The following is an 18,405-nucleotide window of genomic DNA, read 5'->3' on the forward strand; positions in this document are numbered from 1 at the left end:
TTTTGATACGTTTTTGCACTTGTTGAAATGCCTGTGCCGCGGCTACTGCGTGTATTAAGTTGTGTGCACCAGACGGTACGTTTGGGTTCTCAGTTTTGCGTGCAGTGTGCTTAGTTCTAGCCATCCATTGACTTACACGAGTGAATGAACGTGAAAATGTAATTTTAAAACTCACTTTCACAGGTTTATATAGTTTTTGAAAAAAAACTTATTAATAAAAAAAATCTCGACATTAATAAAAAAAGCTCTAACTTAAAAAAGGTTACAATTTTCTAATATGGAACCCATTTTCGACCCATACGCCTCCGCGCAGCGAACCACTCACGCATCCCATGCACGGCACTTGATGCTCGCCATGCAATTGCTCGTTGCAGATTGACATTTTTTACAACCCTTCGTAGTAATGACACCTGCCCTTTTGATTTCTGTCGGCGTCGACCTCCCAAACTGCGATAAAACCAATTAAACATCTCATGCAAGGCATTACTTTTTTCCTTACCACCTCCACCATGTCGCGTGTTCTTAAAGTATGCTGCCTTAGCTTGATAATGAGAGCGCTCCATTCCTTGGGTGCTCCAAATTGCCATTGGACCATATTCGTCGAGAAAAAACTGTGCGTGGGCAAATGTAATGTGCTGCAACAAAGATCATATCAGAATTTTACTATTTGGCGATTAATATCAGTAAATAGATAGAAAGGTAAATACCATATAGTGGGTGATATGTGTTTCTCCCCATGCATCAACCATTTGCTAAGTAAATGTATGTATTGCAGTCTTCAAGTTTGCAATCTCCTCAGCAACAAGTGGAGCCTTTTCTAGCAATTGAATCATTTTGTCAAGTGACTCCCACAGCCTTGCCCGCTTGAGACCAAGCTCTGCATTATTCCCACGATAAGTGGTGCATTCACAAATGGCCTTCCATAATTCATATTTTGTGTGACTATTGTACCCCTCGTAATTTGAGAGAAGGTGTCTTGCTTTGGACCCACCCATGCATATTTTGTTTGGATTATCCTGACCCGGTCCTGACTTTTTAGTATCCTTAGTCAACTTTACAGCACCACCATGAAGCCCCACACTTGAAAGGACATCTTCCAGCTTATTGATGCATTCGTTGCGAAGATGTTCAGGCTCCATATTCCATGCATAATTGATATGTAACTTCAGTAATTTGTCCATTATGCGTAACCTAGCATGAAGCGTGCAAATATGAACACGGGAAAGTGGAATCTCTAATATAGGGCTCCATGAGATATCTTCTTGATCACGATTAGGCGGACAATTGGTATTACAATTCATGATGCCATTAACCCACTGCATAGGTTTCTTTGGATCTTTGTTTTGCGTTGCACTCATTGAAGTTGGTTGTACATTTTTCTTGCCCTTTGCATGAGATTTGGTCGTCTTGGTGGCTGCAACCTTGCCTGAAGCTTTGCCGCGATCAATATACTCTGATTTTGAATGGCAGCAATAAATACATGGAAAAAAAGTATTTGCTCCTAGCTTGCATCCCAGCATACACTTCAATGTCTTTAAATCACCTGCCATGTGCCACTCAACTGTAAATGTTCCTACATCTTCCACATGCAAAGTTTCTCCTTTTGATTGCAATGATATGACATTTGGGATGCCTGTTCGGGTAAGGTACCATCGCAATGTATCATTCGTCTCCTGTGGAAGCTCAAATGCTGCCAACCACCATATATTCTTTTCTGATTGCACTCCATAGTAATCTTTTCCCTGAGATTGACTTCCCTTGTTGGAATTTGAGGCTTGTGCACTACAGTCAAGAAGATTATCATCCTGTTCCATATTTCCTTTGATAGCCCTGTTCATAAGTGTTAGGCTGACTCTTTCTAATTTTCGTCCTTTTACAATTTGACACTCATCAAGCTTTAACACAAACATAGCCTGACCTTGGCACTCCTCAATGCTTAGACCATAATAAGAAATCATAGCTCTTTGAAGGGTCCTTAAATCAATAAAGACATTGTTGTACTTGTTGTATTCAAATACCTTTGTAGTACATATAGGCAGAGCATCCTCCACATGACGGTAGCCACCTAACATGGTCGCAATTTCTGAGTTTGCACTTTTTCTTGCCATGGTTACACTGTATGGAGTTGGTAGCATGGGTCGAAGAAAACCTTTAGCACGATGACCTAGTGTAAACACCCTGTAGATGGCTTCATATCCCTTCCTACTGACACCAGCACTATCACATGCATCCATAATCTGTATGGGGCTTACCATATTTTGCAGCTCTCCAGAAATTCTGTTTCGGATTTGCTTAGATATTTTGCATGTGGGATCTTCTAGCAGCTTATATATGTCTGATAACTTAACAACATGTTTCAATATGCCTGCTCTACATTCCTCAGCACCACCTTCATATCCCATCATATCCCCAGCAATATCTCTACATGGAACATAAATACAAAATAACATCAATATGTTTCACAAAACAGAAAGGCCTGCAAAACAATGGCAAGAATAGAAGTTACCTTGTTGCTCGTACACGACGTTTTCTTGCTCCACTTAGGATTGCCAAGGTTTCTAGGGACTGACGCTTTCTTTTCCGTTGTCGAAAGCCTACTGGAAGCTTCTTCAGGCTTGCAAGATGTCGTTGCTTGTTTCGTGCATCCTGTTTGGCTGCATTCACCTTGTCCCGTTCAGTATCAAAGGCCTGCTTAAGCAAAAAGTTGTTCAGCTGGAGCTCCTGATTCTGAGTTTTCAAGTTCTTCACCACTTCTTCAAGCCTATCAATGTCCTTCTTGTGTTGCTTCTGCAACTCAAGCCATAAGCCTCGGAAATGCAGTCTTGAATGCGATTCCTGAGCTGCAACAAAAGAAAGCCTCCTACAATAGCCAAATAGACCATTAGCTCCATCACCTACATAACTAAGAAATGTAGTGATATTAACAAAATGAGGTGGAGCATTGGTGAGCAGGTCAATAGGGTATATGAATCCATTCGTCCAGAGGTCAATACATTTTCGCCCTTGTGATCGAAGAGTACCCAATGGCACATCGGTCACACCACTTGATTTTGTGCTGCGGATTGTAGCATACTCAGCAGCCAAATCTACATGTAACCTGAACTTTGGTGCTCTGTTAGATATATCTTCAAGTGGCATTTTCTTTAGGGTTAGGCAATGCTGAAAAGAGCTTCTTGTAGAATACAATGCAAGAGTGAGGATAGGGTATTCTGAGGAGAGTGCAATGAAGTTTTGCTGTAAAAAATATTAGAAGGTCATAGATCTTCTGATTAGGTAATAGGAGAAAGGACAAGGAAGATGGCAAGAGGCATAGAAAATGGTAGATTGAGGTTTTGCAGCATAATGCAGTAGAGAGAGAGAGAGAGATGTAGATTGCAGACAGAAGTAGGGGATATGTATGGTAAACAATGCAAGAATGGAAAATGGTAAGCTTTGAAGCTATGGAGGTTGACAGAGGGATTTTCTGCACTTCAATGGGGGAAACACATGAGAGAGAGAGAGAGAGAGAGTAGAAAATGATAAAAAGATGAGGCATGGAGGATGAGAGAGTGTGAGATATCTGCATTTGGAAGTTCAGAGGTTATGGAAGCTTACTAATCAGAGATGCAGAGCCATGGCACACCCAAATGTGAGAAAGGGGAAGAGAGAGAGTGGTAGAGAAACGAGGGCGTCTTAGAGAGAGAATGTAGAGAGAGAAAGTGGGGGGGGGACCTAAACGTGGAGGGAAGAGAGGAGGGAAGGCTTTCCAGCCATTTTGAATTTGGGGAAACCAAAAAGTTACCCCCATTTTAGCTCAAGCAAATATATATTTGAAAAAATAGAAATTCAAATAATGATTGCATAAAGATCCCCTTGTCAGGCCTAGTCAAAGTATGCTTAGAGTCCTTAAGCAAAAGTACTTAAAAACATAATATGGCAGCTTAAAGGGCCCCCATAGACCTCAACCTTCCCCTAATGAGAACTCGATCTGTTTTTAGCTTCCAAGCCATCTCCTCCATATCCATTCTTTGATGGGTTTACTTTTCCTTTTTAAGCAATATTCTCTTTTCAAGAAGTGATGTTTGAATGTCCAAAACTTCACTCTTCTGAAGGCCTAAAATGCACCTAAACAACGTTGGGCCTAGTTGGATTGTTCCTGGTGCCTGCTGAATTTGCCCACTCTTCAAAGTTGGAAGTCTGGGATTTTGATCAAGAACTTTAGTTTGAGTTTCGCCCTTTGTATTTGGTAGCAAGCCTTTTGCATAAAGCCTCATGATCTTAACCCAGTTCTGCCATACATCATCATCACATAGAAGCAAGTGTAAATCATTTTTGACAAAGTTCTTATGTAATGTGTGCTCCGTGGTCTCCACAAAGGCCTGCAAAGTTGCAAAGTAAGAAGTTAGCCCCCTCACTATAGATATCACAAAATATTAGGAGGAATTATGCATCTATGGGTTTTCAATCATTTGGAGCTTATGCTCAAACTTGAGTTTGAGCCTCACTTGCAGTGCTAAACTAGTATATAATGGTGATGCTCGATCTTAGGTTTGAGCATCACCTCCGTATGCAAATCTAGCACTTGCAAGTAAGGCTCCAACTTAAGTTCGAGCCATAATTAGATATGCAAGTGCTACACCATCACAGAGAGGTGAGGCTTGAAGTTCAATTTCAAACCAAACTATTAAGTTTATATAGTTTGAGAAGAAGCCTTACATGCATCTTTCTTATGCTACTGCTATACTTAAAACTATAGATCTATGAAGAAGTAAAGAAGAAGTAATGTAGGTCTATGATTTACCAAGATATAGCAAAGAATCAAAAGAGTACCTTCCAAGACTCGTCCATCTTGGGTTGATTGACACCAGGCAAAGGTTTACTAGGACGACCGTTTGCATGCCATTGTGCTCGAGCTTGTAGAAGTTGATCGAGGAATGGCTCCTTTTGCATTGACTTTGCAACAGATAAATTCGCATCCTTGGAAATGTCACGAAAAATCTTGGGCGGGTAATTTACAATTATCTTAGATCTCTTGAACCTGAATTGCTGACGCAGTGGAGGGGTCACTTTAGCCATATTTAGAGCTTGCAAGCTTTTTGCAGCACTAATGGAGTGTTGACCAGAGATAATCCAATATTCAACTTTATGAATATCTTCTTTTGCGAGTTTATCAAGGGGTTGTTTTGTAGCACGATTACAGGGCATCAAAATTGCAAGTATCTTCTCTTGCTTTGGGTCCTCAATAAAGTCGGGTCAAAATACGAACCCAATCCTTATTTAACCTTCTATACACATAGTTTGAAGCAGCAGGATAACATTTCATCACATAAATGCTGAAGACCTCATTTAGACCAAAGGGATAATATCCCTTCTTTATTTTTAATGAGATAATTGCTTTGCTGCCCTTGTTTAGAGTCTCAACCTCCATTAGCTCGTCATCAGACGCATCTATCTCCTTTGAACCACTTGCTGGTTTTGTCCTTTGCCTCTTTAAAGAGATTTTTTGAACCTTTGTAGAGTGCTTTGCCTTTCTCTTCAATGTGAGACAATCTGGAGGCCTGGTTGATCCTAGTCTAAGGTGCAAGGATTCGGAGCTGAAAGATAGGATCACATTTTTCCTTTGATGCAAGGATTGAACGGTGTGATCTCGAAACCTCTCTTGCTATCAACAGCAATACCCACGAATTGAGTCTCTGGAGCTTCTGAAATCACTGATGGCTTCACAACTACAGTTGTAAATATCCCATATACTTCTTTGTGGGTTGCAAAAGATGAAATAGATCGAGCCATAATCTCAACCAAGAACATGCAAGCAAGCAATGAGTGAGTTCTCCTTCACACCTAGCTCTCTACTGGCAAACATCCACAACTCATCATTATGCGCCATATACTGAGATGAATTCAAGAACATGCCCAAACTCATCACATTAGAATTAAATTTAAAAGTAGTGCAGTTTATAACTTCATGGTAGTCATCCAATCGATTATAAACCATCAAGATTAGAAAGAGGTTCTGTCCAATGTCAAATGGGATCCTGCAAACCATGACATCCCCACTAACGTCATCAGCACCTAGGGTCAGATCTTTGGAGGTTTGAGGCAGACTCAGCCATAATGAAGGCTAGCACTTAAGGGAGAAGGCTAATCAAACCATAGTCCAAATTTATTTCATTTTAGTCTCCCAATTTTTATTTTTATTTTCAAAGATAGAAAGAATTAATACAAAACTAAGGGTAGCTGATAGGGCATACACACCACTAAGATAGAAAAAATTATCACAAATTAGCTAGTCATAACTTGGATGAAAATTTTACAAATGGAAATATGCATGTCCCACTATTACGGCAGAAATATATATCGAGATGAATTCAAGAACATGCCCAAACTCATCACATTAGAATTAAATCATACATACATACATATATATATATATATATATATATATATATATGTATATATATAGAGAGAGAGAGAGAGAGAGAGAGAGAGAGAGAGAGAGAGAGAGGGGTGAAGGAGAACTCGTGGTTTCTAGAGTCACCAATGATGTATATCAATAAATGATGTGTCAACAAGAGTTAGGTGTGATCTGGTGGCATGTGATTGATCACCTGATTGAGGGAATGTAGGATGTTGGTAGCTATGATTTAGGATCTTGGATTCCTACTATTGTGATTTCACATGTGAGGTCATACTGATGTATTTGAGGTCTATATATTGAGACTGATGCTCATGAATAAAGCTACTACTGATTTAATCTATTATTGCCCTCATGTGGTTGCTTCCACAACATCACCATGCATCTTCAATATCGCAAGGGGCAACCACTTTCTTTGGATCCATTGCAACCCCATTAGGAGTAAAATAAGTGGTTACACATGTATATTCAGCTGCCTATGGTGATGGAGAAGAGCTACACAACAATGCCTTGCTGCATGGGTTGCTTGGGTGTGGGAGACCCAAAAAATCACCAAAAAGGTAACCTCTCAAAATCCTTTAAAACAGCAGCCATTGATTTTTGTGCCTCCCGTGCATCAATTCAAGCATTGAGCATGCATATGGATGGTGCTCAAATACCCCATGGCTGCCCTTCGAACCATGTTCCAAAATTCTTTTTCTGAGTGATTGGATGGGAGCCTTTAATTTCCCCTTTACAAGGGGGAAATCCTACGGCTTAAGGGCGCATTACAAGGGAGATACATGTTACAAGGATCGGAAACTACAAAAACCTAGAATTTGCCCGCTTGGACAGAATTTCTCGACAGCATGTTCACCCACAGACTGGTGTTGCTGCCCGAACTGGTGACATGGACAAATTCTGCGATGCTGGTTTTCTGCTGCCTGAACTTAGTGTCCGGGCCGAGCCAGTTCAAGTGGTTTGTGGCTATTGGCTCTGTTCAGTTCAGCCCAGTTCGTCACCCTTCCTTGCTGTAAGAAAGGTTGTCCGCTTACTGTCACCCCCATGCAACTATTTATTTTCAGTTCAGCCCCATTCAGTGCAGGGTTTCCCTTTGTTCCTTCACCCTCTAGGTTGCAGCCTTCGAGCCTGCCACACCCGACATGCGCCTTCTTTTTTGTTGCTCCCTTGTCGGGCTGCTTGCTATCAGCTTGCTCTCTTCCTACTTCCTCTCATGTGCATGCATGTCTTACGTGATTCTCCCCAATAGAACTGCTCGAGCTGAGGGTTTCTCAAGTGTGGGTGGGACGGCTCTGATACTAATTGTGAGAGCAAGGTGGGAAGGAAGCACACAATCATTGTTCCAGCAACAACATGAAATGCTAGACCTAACTCCAATGACATGGCAAGGTGGGGCACCTACAATATAGAGTCCTCGCCATTACTAAGGTTGAGGTACCCAAGGCGATGCAAAATAGGAATATTAATAGTGCCTACTGATGTCTCACTACAAGCAAGAGGATTATATCCCGCATTGCTAACATATGCTATTAGCATCATATTAGGACTTGATTGACCCTTTCTGTCTGACCATCACTCCGTGGTGGATGATCAACCATACTCATTTCATAGCATACCAAAAATGGCTATTGAACTTTGTATCTCAATCGTTTGTAAGAAGTTTCAGGGTAAACTTAAGATCCTGGCTTGGAATTGTGGAACTGATTCTTGACTTACAATTGTTCGGTTTTTTGAGCTGACTATATGTGCAGCCTACTCCGAGGGAAACCGCGGTACCACAAAGGGAGGCCTCAGAAGGGATTTTGAGATAAATCATATGATGGGTTTAACCAAGGCTTTAAACGTCATAGGGTATTGGAGTTGGACCTTGCAAGGTAGTCAAAGGTACCATGTGACTCGACAACAAGATGGATTGGGTTTGCATTAATTAGCTCCTTGGATGCATTTGGTGTTGGGCCTGTGTTAATCAATACCTTGGATACAATTAGGATTGAGTTGTGAAATGTGTTAACCAACTCCTTGGATACAACTAGGGTTGGGTCTTTGTTAATTAACTTCCTAGATACAACTAGGGTTGTGCTTGCATCAACTGACTCCTTGGATACAACTAGGAATGGCTTTGTGTTAACCAGCTCATTGCATACAATTGGGATTGGTCCTTGTTAACCGACTCCTTGCAATTGAGCTTGATCCAACAACTTATATCTAAATAAATAAGGAAATTTGAATTAAAATCACAAAAATACATGTTTGTTTTGGATTATTGACCAACTCATTGTGATGCTCAGTGTAGTGGTATGTTGTACCTCCACATAGGATGCTGCAAATAACTTTGGGAAGCCATCTAGCATGTCTAGATACTGCTGTTGCTCTCTACTTCGCCATCCTTCTACGCTAGCCTACCTCCCCCCTAGTGTGTGCCCCTTCTTACCTACCGCCACCCCCTGAGGCATCATTGCTTCCCTTCACTGACCATTGGCTACTGTCCCCTCCTCTTGCATGCGCGTGCCATATCTCCTCTCCCGCCGAGCTGTTGGGCGCATAGTTTCGCTTTTCCATGCTCTCTGCCTCCCCCTTGTGCGGGGACACTTGTGGCTCTCACCTCGCAGACTGTTTCTGGCCTTCCTCTCCTCCTTCCTCCGAGTTTCCAGCCAGTCTACTCGGACAAAGGTGCCCCTTGGTGGGAGGATTATGGTGCTCAAACTCCCGAGCTTCAACGTCTTGCCATACACATTTTCAGCTTGGGATGTCGCTCCTCTTCTATAGAGCAATTGCAGGGTAAACTGAAGGACTATAAGGAAGGCGGTTCGGGGCGAGGTTTGAGAAATACAGTGGCGCAAAGGATAAACTCAAGGCTTTCACGTTTTTGTAGCAGTTTGATGCTGCGTATATTGGAGGTACCTTGACCGAATCATCGAAGATATGGAACGCCATGACCTTTCCGAAAGGTAATGCACTATGGTGGTGGACCACAATGCTTATGCAGGATCAGGCACCCACTACTTGGGTAGAATGTAGCAGGAGTTTTTAGTAGCCTGGCTTACTCCCACTTTCGAGGCCGATGTGATGACGGCTTGGAATAGAGCAATCATTGTCACCACACTAGAATAACTGCATGGAACACAAAAGAGCGTACTCCCCTAATGAGAAATATCCCAAAACTTGTGGCCAAAACCCTCAATATCACAATGCATTAGGGCTGCAATCATAACAGCTGGCTGTAGTAAATGAAAATTTCATTACATGTAGACACATACATACATGCATGCATACATACATCCATGCATGCATGTGTGTGTGTAGTATGTAGTGTAAGTGTGTGGAGAGGAGGAGCTACTCTTGCTGCCTGACATCGACTTGCTATAGCTACCATCTACGCTCCTCACTCTAACTGTCGTGCAGGGTGCAATCCAACCTTCGCACGACGACCTTGTACTCGTTAGTTTCGTGTCTCTCTGCAGTTTGTCGTGTCTCTCAACAAATTGCCGCCCTCCTCTCTGAGTTCGCTCCTGTTGCTGCCACTATCCCTAGCGATTCACAGTTCCGTTTGCTGCTGTTCATTCTGCCCCCTGTTAATTCCGCCCCTTCTTCTTTCTTATCGGCCTTTACTCCTCTCATTTTTTGTCTTTTTCGCCTCCTTCTACCTTTTGCCATCCCCTTGTGCAGCCTTGTTTTTGCCCTTTCTGCCTTTTGTGCTTGTGTATTCCGCCCCCTCCTTTTGCCCTTGCTCTTTCATGGCCTTTCATTCCACCTTGAAGCCCTACTATCGCAAAGAAAGAACTATGGAAGCCAAAAGAAGACTTACTGAAGAAGATGCCAACGCACAACTCGTTGCTACTGAAGAACATGTCTTCAATGAAGACGTGCACTATGTTTACGAGATGCTTAAGGATGACTTCCAGCAAAGCCGCAAGGAATGGGGAGAACCTCCCCCGCAGATCAAAGTTTAGCTCAGCCTTCCTTCCCTTGTGGACCCGTTGAAAAAGTTTTCCCAGACGACTGTCATTATCTTTTTCCTTGGCAAGCTGCCTTCCGCAAATGATGTTGCACAGTGGGTTAAATCATTGCTTGAGGGATGCTTCCACAAGGCACTTTTGTTCATTCCCTATAAAGTGAACTTTACATATATGGGAAATTTCAGAGATTTCCTGGTTATGTTGATGGAAATTTCCCATATATATCTAGACAATCGTATTCCCCATTTACTCAATCCTCTATATGTAGGAAATATGGGCTTATATCTAGGTAATTCAATTTCATATATAGGAAATATGGACTAGTATCTAGGTAATTAAATTTCCTATATAGAGAGTATGAGCCAATATCTAGGTAATTCAATTTCATATATAGGAAATATGGACTAGTATCTAGGTAATTAAATTTCCTATATAGAGAGTATGAGCCAATATCTAGATAATTCAATTTACTATATACACAATATGGACCAATATCTAGGTAATTCAATTTCCTATATAGAGAATGAAGAAGAAATATAGGCTATTATCTAGATAATACAATTTCCTATATAGAGAATGAATTTTAATATGTGGTTTATTGAACCACTAATGAGTAAATGGTTATTTTTAAAAAATTGGTTACTTTAAAACTTTTATACTTAATTATTCAAACATCAATATTATTACAAATTGAAATACTTAAATTCTTCGTCTTCGTCTTCTTCTTCTTCTTCTCTCTCTCTCTCTCTCTCTCTCTCTCTCTCTCTCTCACCTTTCTATCACCCAATGTGTGGTAGATTGGTTAGCTCATGGAGTTGTTATTCAACACGTCTTGTGTTCGAATCTCACTCCCGTTGGATAGATCATATTTGGTCTCTTGGGATTGTTCCTACGATGTTAAAAGAGCTTCTTCTTCTTCTTCTCTCTCTCTCTCTCTCTCACACACACACACACACACACACACACACACACACACACACAAAAAAAACTCAATGTAACATACGTTAAATTGTAGGTATGTCCTCTCATCTTATATCAAAAAGTAAGAGAATTATTTTACCAATACTAGCATGCCCATATTCAAGCTAAACGGCCACCTATCTTAAAAACTAAGGTTTTCTATCTCCTCATCAAACAGACAGATATTCTCTCTCTCTCTCTCCCTCTCATACGTAATCCAAAACCTTAGATCATTATCTCTCTCTAATGTGTCGCAGCAGTAATTAATGATTATAGTAGTAAGGTTTTACACCTTAGCGAAAATGTCTCCCTCTCTCCCCCTCTTAGTGTGTTCATATCCATCTCTTTTTCTCACTTTGTGTCAAATGTCTCTTAGAATGTAAATTTAAATAAATAAAAACATATACAATAGCCTTTATCTCTCTTTCACTAGGTCATTGCCCAACAAGAAAATACTACACACGATGTATTTAAAGCTCGGGGGGGTCACTCGTATAAATATGTAAGTATCACGTGGGTTCAACAGAAGGACATTTTAAATATTTAAAACTTACAGAAATATATTTACAGAGGGGATTTATTTATTGTATTTTTAAAAAAAATTACAGATTTGAATAGGAAAGGATACATTATATTCACTAAAAAATTCACAAATAAGGGACTTTTTAAATAGGCCTTGAACGCACGTGATATAGAGGATTTACATATAGTGACCCCCCCGAGATTTAAAGCCTCTCTCCGAACTCTCCAGAATATGAAAGCCTCTAGAGCTCCGAACCTCCAGCCATCCACACGTCAAGATTTCATCTCTAAGGATCTCTAAGGTTACCTCTCATCACTTCAAATTGATTAATCAAAAAATAAATTGGAAAACCATACTAAGCTTGCACTAAGTTAAAATATATACAAATAGGACAAAAGAATTGTGTTGATATTGCGAAACAATGGGAAAGAACATTTTGCATGGGAATGGTGAGAAAGAGTGAGTGTTTTGTTAGAAGCTACGTACATAGCTTTCAAAGGGTAGGTATAGAACCTCTTAAGATCTCATAATACCATATCCATGAGTTCATGATCTTTCTTAAGATCTCGTAATTTATGTAAGATCTCATATAATTTCATAAAATATTGTTAGAGATCTAATGAGATCATAAGATCCATAAGACTTCCTCTATGAGCCCATAGGATCACATAAGGGTTGAGAAGGGCTCATCAAACTTAGCCTGGTCCTAGTGTTTATAATATTTTAAGATGATCAAAGCTAAGTTTCCTAGGAATGTACCCGGACAACAAATTTTCTCCTAATCTTAGGTATACTAGCTGTGAGAGAAACATTAAGAGAGTGATGCTAGTGTCCCACTCATTAGATTGCTACTTTGTGGAGATACAATGTTTCTTGTGTCATCTAAACCAATCACCAACCCAATCTCAAAACTAGGAATCTTTGGCACTAACATAGGAGATGCCAAGATAGGAGAGCAAGAGATAGACACTAGCGCTACACTAGTGTAACTATAGCCATGATAAATTAATCCGCCAAAACCAAATAGTGATATTTTTTTGCCCCCAATTGTCAATGACTCCGTGTCACTTAGATGAGAATAAGTTTTTAGCATTCAAAAAAACGTTATTATGCTACCCAAGTCAAACCTTACAAAAACACATATGCAAGTGACAAGTTAAAGAAGCAAGGAACTTGCTAGGAAATAGAATTATATTTAAAGACTTGAGTCTTAAAGTAAAGATATCATGCCATGAGTGCTTGGCCCATAAATAATTATAATAGTTCGAAATAAAAGTGGACACAATAGTTGCTTTATGCTCATAAGAGAAGTAAAAGTGGACACAAGAGTTGCTTTATGCTCATAAGAGTTCTTTAAACTTAATATACATTTGCCATTGTGCTTCTTCCTTTCCATATTAAGGCGGTAGTCATAAACATGATTTTTCTTGCATGACTAGGAATCATTTGAGAAGTAAAAGTGAACATATATATATATAAACATGATTTTTCTTGCCACTATGCTTCTCCCTTTCCATGTTGAGGTGGTAATCTTTACCATGATTTTGCTTGCATGTATACAATTTAGATTAATGTGATCACCTTATAATGTCTAAGCTTGGATTTTATGACCACATAGTGTATGGTAGAAGCTCTTAAGATCTCATAAGACCATATATTAGGTCATAAAATGTCCTAGATCAATGTGATCATCCTTTAATGTCTAGATTAGCTTTTATGACCACATAGTGTATGGTAGAAGCTCTCAAGATCTCATAAGACCATACATGAGCTCATAATATTTCTTAAGATCTCATAATTAATGTAAGATCTCATAATTTATGTAAGAGCTCATATAATTCATGTAAGAGCTAATATAATTTCAAAAAATCTTGTTAGAGATTGAATGAGATCATAAGGACCCATAAGACTTCCTACGAGCACATAAGATCACATAAGGGTTGAGAAGAGCTCATAGAACTTATCTTGGTCCTTTCACTTATAGAATCTTGAGATGATAAAAGCTAAGGTCACTAGAAATGACTAGGTTTCTTCTTTAATATCTTGCTATCATAGTCTTTCACGATTTCTAATCTATTGGAAACACTCCATTGTTTTTTCTAAAAGCTTTGTTCTTATGATTCCTTGGGATCTCTCTTATCTGATTTAAATCAAGACTTAGGACAGGGTTGCCAAATATGGATAGAACTTGTGAATATTTCTCTATGGCTTTGGCACTTTCTAGTGGTCTAGCTAAGGGTTTGATTCATTACATGTTCTATATCCATTCATGTTTCAGCAACATGAGCCCTCATGCGCTTTCAGGTTGTCATCTCAGAGAGGGTGATCACAACAATGGCATCTAAAATAGGCTCGTCTCATTTTGGGTACCTCCATTTCTTGAGCTTCGACGGGTTTGATTTTGTTATTTCAAATAGGATTTAGAACACATTGGAAAATCAAATGTAGAGGCATCATGTGAACCTTCACAAGTAAGTGATATTATATTAGAGAAATTTATCATTGATAAGTTTATTATTCTGATTCTTTTTATTTAGGTAAATTGAATATGCTTTAAAATTTTATATTTTTTATTATCATGAATGTAGGTGAGCCACATTTCAGAGGAGGATATGAAGACAATCTTATTAAAGTACATGAGAGTGCATATAATCCAAGACATGTACTTTTCTCTCAAGAGTACATATGTCAATCTAAAGAAGGGGAATATCAGTTTCAAAAACTACTCAAAGGATACGAAAAGACTTGGGAGTGACATTATGATTCGACATTGTGCATTGGCTTATTGCCAATAAGAAAGTCAAATTCAATGCACAATCCACACCTATTAGTTTAGAAGATGTAGACATAATTCCATGACATTTAGATAATCTTGAAGTACTATTTATTTTGAACATGATGTACGCTGACTACTTTTGGTCCTCTTTTTAAATATGCAAGACTTTTTTGCTTAATCTTTGATAAATAAAGAGATTTATATTTTATAATGCTTTATAGAACTACTTAATCTATTATGTTGTAATAAGTAGTATATTAGCACGATTTAGGATAAGCTACTACTAAGCATTCTCTATATAGAGATACAATGGATTCACTATATAATTTCCTAGATACAAATAAGGATATCTAGGAAAAGTGCAAACTAGGAAAAATGTAACAGTTTCCTAGATAGGCTACCTAGAAAATACAATGCATGGATTTCTCTACATAGATAAATTTACATATATAGGAAAATTTTTCCTATGTAAGCAAATTTTTCTATATAGAGAAAATCTTCCTACATAGGAGATTTTTTCCTTTGTAGGAAAATTTGTTATATAGGAAATTTTTACTATATAGATAAATTTTCCTATATAAAAAAATCCATGCATTGTATTTCCTAGTTAGCTATCTAGGAAAGTGTTTCATTTTCTCTAGTTTGCACTTTTCCTAGATATGCTCATTTATATCTAGGAAATTATATAGTGAATGGTTTTTTTAACTATATAGAGAATGAACAAAAGTGCCTTGTGTTCGTGGATGAAGTTTAGCATCGAGGGGCTTTTATGAGGTGCATCTCTCTACTGCTTCATACAAACAATAGCTCCTGGAAATGTCACCCCTCTTTTTTGGTCGCCAGATGTTTCACGTGATGCCTTGGTCACCCAACAAGGATTATCACAGCCTTATCCGTCACCACTGTCCAGTTTGGGTGGAGGTCGTGGATTTTCCGGATTACATGAGAGCTCAATTGCCTATGCTTGCTTCTGCACTGGGGCAAGTCATATGCCCACCCCGGCCCACAGGGAACAGGAATTGTTTTTGCATTTTGTGGGATACAGACAGGACAACACCCTACTCTATTGTTGTGGAGATAGATGGGGTGCATCTAGGGGATAAAATTTTCAGATTGAAATGGGGAGTTTTTGCAGGGGCATGCTTCACTTGCCACCATAAGTTTGGGCATCTTGCTTCGGAATGCCCCTTTGTACTGCATCCGCCACCTCCTACAACCGTTCAATCAACAGGAACCTCTACAGGCTCGCAATGCAAGTTCCAAGAATGCTTCAGAAGCAAATGGATAAAGGAAATAAATCAGTCACTCATGCAGGGAGTCAGGCACATGCATCTAATAAAAGTAAGGTTAAAGGAAAAGGGAAAATGATTGATGATGCTCCTTTTTGCAGGATGGATGGCAGCCAGTAAAAAAGGTTCTTGCTCTAAAATAAAGACCTTTGCAGTCAAGGCATTGGGATGCTTCTTCGATATTACAGCCCTCCACATCTGCAGATAATCTTGTCAATAAGGTATGGTTACATGTAGTTAAAAAAGGTATTCCAGTGTGTGAAGAAGAAGATAATCGATATAATGTTTTGGGGGGGCATGGAGATTCGGATGCCATGATGGAGCAATAATGCCCCTCTTGTCAATGGTAATATTCCACCTTGTACATAATTTTATGTCTGCTGCAATTAGGTGTTTCACTCTCAATATGCAAGGCCTCTACAACACAATAAAGTGGAGGCAGTTGTGGTTATATGTACATTCTACCAACCCGGATGTGGTGTGATATATATATATATATATATATATATATATATATATATATATATATATATATATATATATATATATATATATATATATATATATATATATAGAGAGAGAGAGAGAGAGAGAGAGAGAGAGAGAGAGACCCTTCTCCTACCCATGCCCTTTGTTATTTCATGCCCCTCTTGACTTTTTATCGGCAACAAGCAAGCAAACTAGGGAAAGTACATTAGAAGCCACATGCTAGTCAACTCACATAAAAAAATCTCCCCCCTTTGCAAGGCCATGACATTAGTTGGTAAATTGTAAGTGAGGTGCTATTGATAACATATAGCCTACTTGTTTGACGTGATTTTTTGATATGACTAGTTGTACCCCTTTATAGCTACCATCAACCCCTATGTACTATTCTCTAAGTACAAAGTCCAATTCCCCCTTCATGTGGATCATAAGGCCCATCAAGTGACTTGATTGATGTGGATTTTGTGAATGTTCTTAATGTTATTACTGACCTACTATCCATACACGATTTAATTCAAAACCCACACGACAAGTTGTGCATTTCACTCCTATAGTAAAGAATTAAAAAAGTGAAAGATTTTGAAGTACCCTTTGCTATGTAAGCGATTAATAAATTCCTTACAAACAATGACATGTGGCTTGTAAGTGGATGCATGCAACCTCCACCCCAAGATCAATATATGAACTCAATATGAAAGAGATCATCATATTTTTACTTGCAATCACCTATAGAATCTAAGATCTTGAAAACTCCAATTATGTAAAATCATACACTGTATTATTGCAACATGGACTACTTGTAACAATACAAAAATTTCAGTATGTATTCGATTACCATTCTCAATATCTCAACAAATATTTTTATGATTAAATTAGCATGGACCCTCCAAATGAGGCATAGTAAGCTAACTTTCCTTTTCCTTAAAAAGCATAAAATGCTTTGTTTCTTGTATCATAATCTCCACAAGTTTATAAATGACTTCTCCCATGCCCCCCAAAATCCTCCTCAACGAGACTGCCTTATAAGAGACAAAGCAAGCTGCTTTGTACTCAGCTTTGGTAGAAGAAAGAGCAACGGTAGATTGCTTCTTGTTGATTCGTAATATAGCTCCAGATCCAAGTGAAAAATAGTAACTTGTCACATATCTCATGCTATCTATGTCTCCTTCCCAATATGAATCAAAAATCCATTCAAGGTCTTGCCCTTTGCATAGGTGATGCAAAACCTAATAGTGATTTTGATGTACTTAAGCACCCACATCAATGGTTCTCTTGGGGCTTATTGGAAAGCATGCCCAATACACCTAGTTGATGTCTAGTCATGTGTTGCACAAATAAATCAAGCTCCCCACAAGCCTTTTGTACATAGACTCATCCACCAGTAAAGAAGTATCTTCTCACAAAAGCTTCGCATCAACCTCCATCGAGATACTCACTGCCTTGCATTCACACATTCCGAATGCTTTTAGAATCTCTCCTACATACTTTTGTTATGAGACGAATCTTATTTGAATCTTGCCAAACCTCAATTCCCAAACAGAAATGCAAAAGTCCAAGATTTGTCATCTCAAACTCTTTGGTGAGCATCTCCTTAGTTTGTGAGATCTTCTCTGCATGGCTCTTTGTGATGATAAGGTCGTTAACATAAAGGATAATTATCATATACTTGCCATGTTCTTCAAAAACATAAAAAATTGTATCAGACGGGCTTCTTTTAAAACCACTACTCACAAAGTAGGTGTCAATCCACTAGTACCAGGCATAGGGGGCCTTTTTCAACCCATAAAGCGCCTTCCTGAATTTCCAGACTTAAGCTTTTGAACCAGGGATCTCAAAACCTGGTGGTTGTCCCACATATACCTCCTCCTTGAGATTTACATTCAAAAACATAGATTTGACATCCATCTGCAACACTAGCTACCCTTCTTGTGCTGCTAAAGCCAAGACAATGCAGATTGTGGTATTTTGGCTGTGGGAGAAAATGTATCATGATAGTCAAAACCTTCGACTTGTGCAAGTCC

The 18,405-nt window shown here is 39.1% G+C and overlaps 1 protein-coding gene across 1 annotated transcript; it reads right to left on the bottom strand.

Moving 5' to 3' along the window:
- Positions 1–707: 707 nt before the first annotated feature.
- Positions 708–9,328, bottom strand: LOC147638768 (uncharacterized). The gene is made up of 5 exons (XM_086798815.1): positions 9,225–9,328; positions 8,868–9,154; positions 7,251–7,369; positions 2,507–2,688; positions 708–2,421 (listed from the first exon to the last, which is right to left on the bottom strand). The coding sequence occupies exons 1-5, from the start codon at positions 9,326–9,328 to the stop codon at positions 753–755; spliced, it is 2,361 nt and encodes a 786-aa protein (XP_086654941.1). The 3' UTR covers positions 708–752.
- Positions 9,329–18,405: the final 9,077 nt, after the last annotated feature.

Source organism: Cibotium barometz, chromosome 5, assembly GCF_041138505.1.
Source record: "Cibotium barometz isolate CiBa-2024 chromosome 5, ASM4113850v1, whole genome shotgun sequence".
NCBI lineage: Eukaryota > Viridiplantae > Streptophyta > Polypodiopsida > Cyatheales > Cibotiaceae > Cibotium > Cibotium barometz.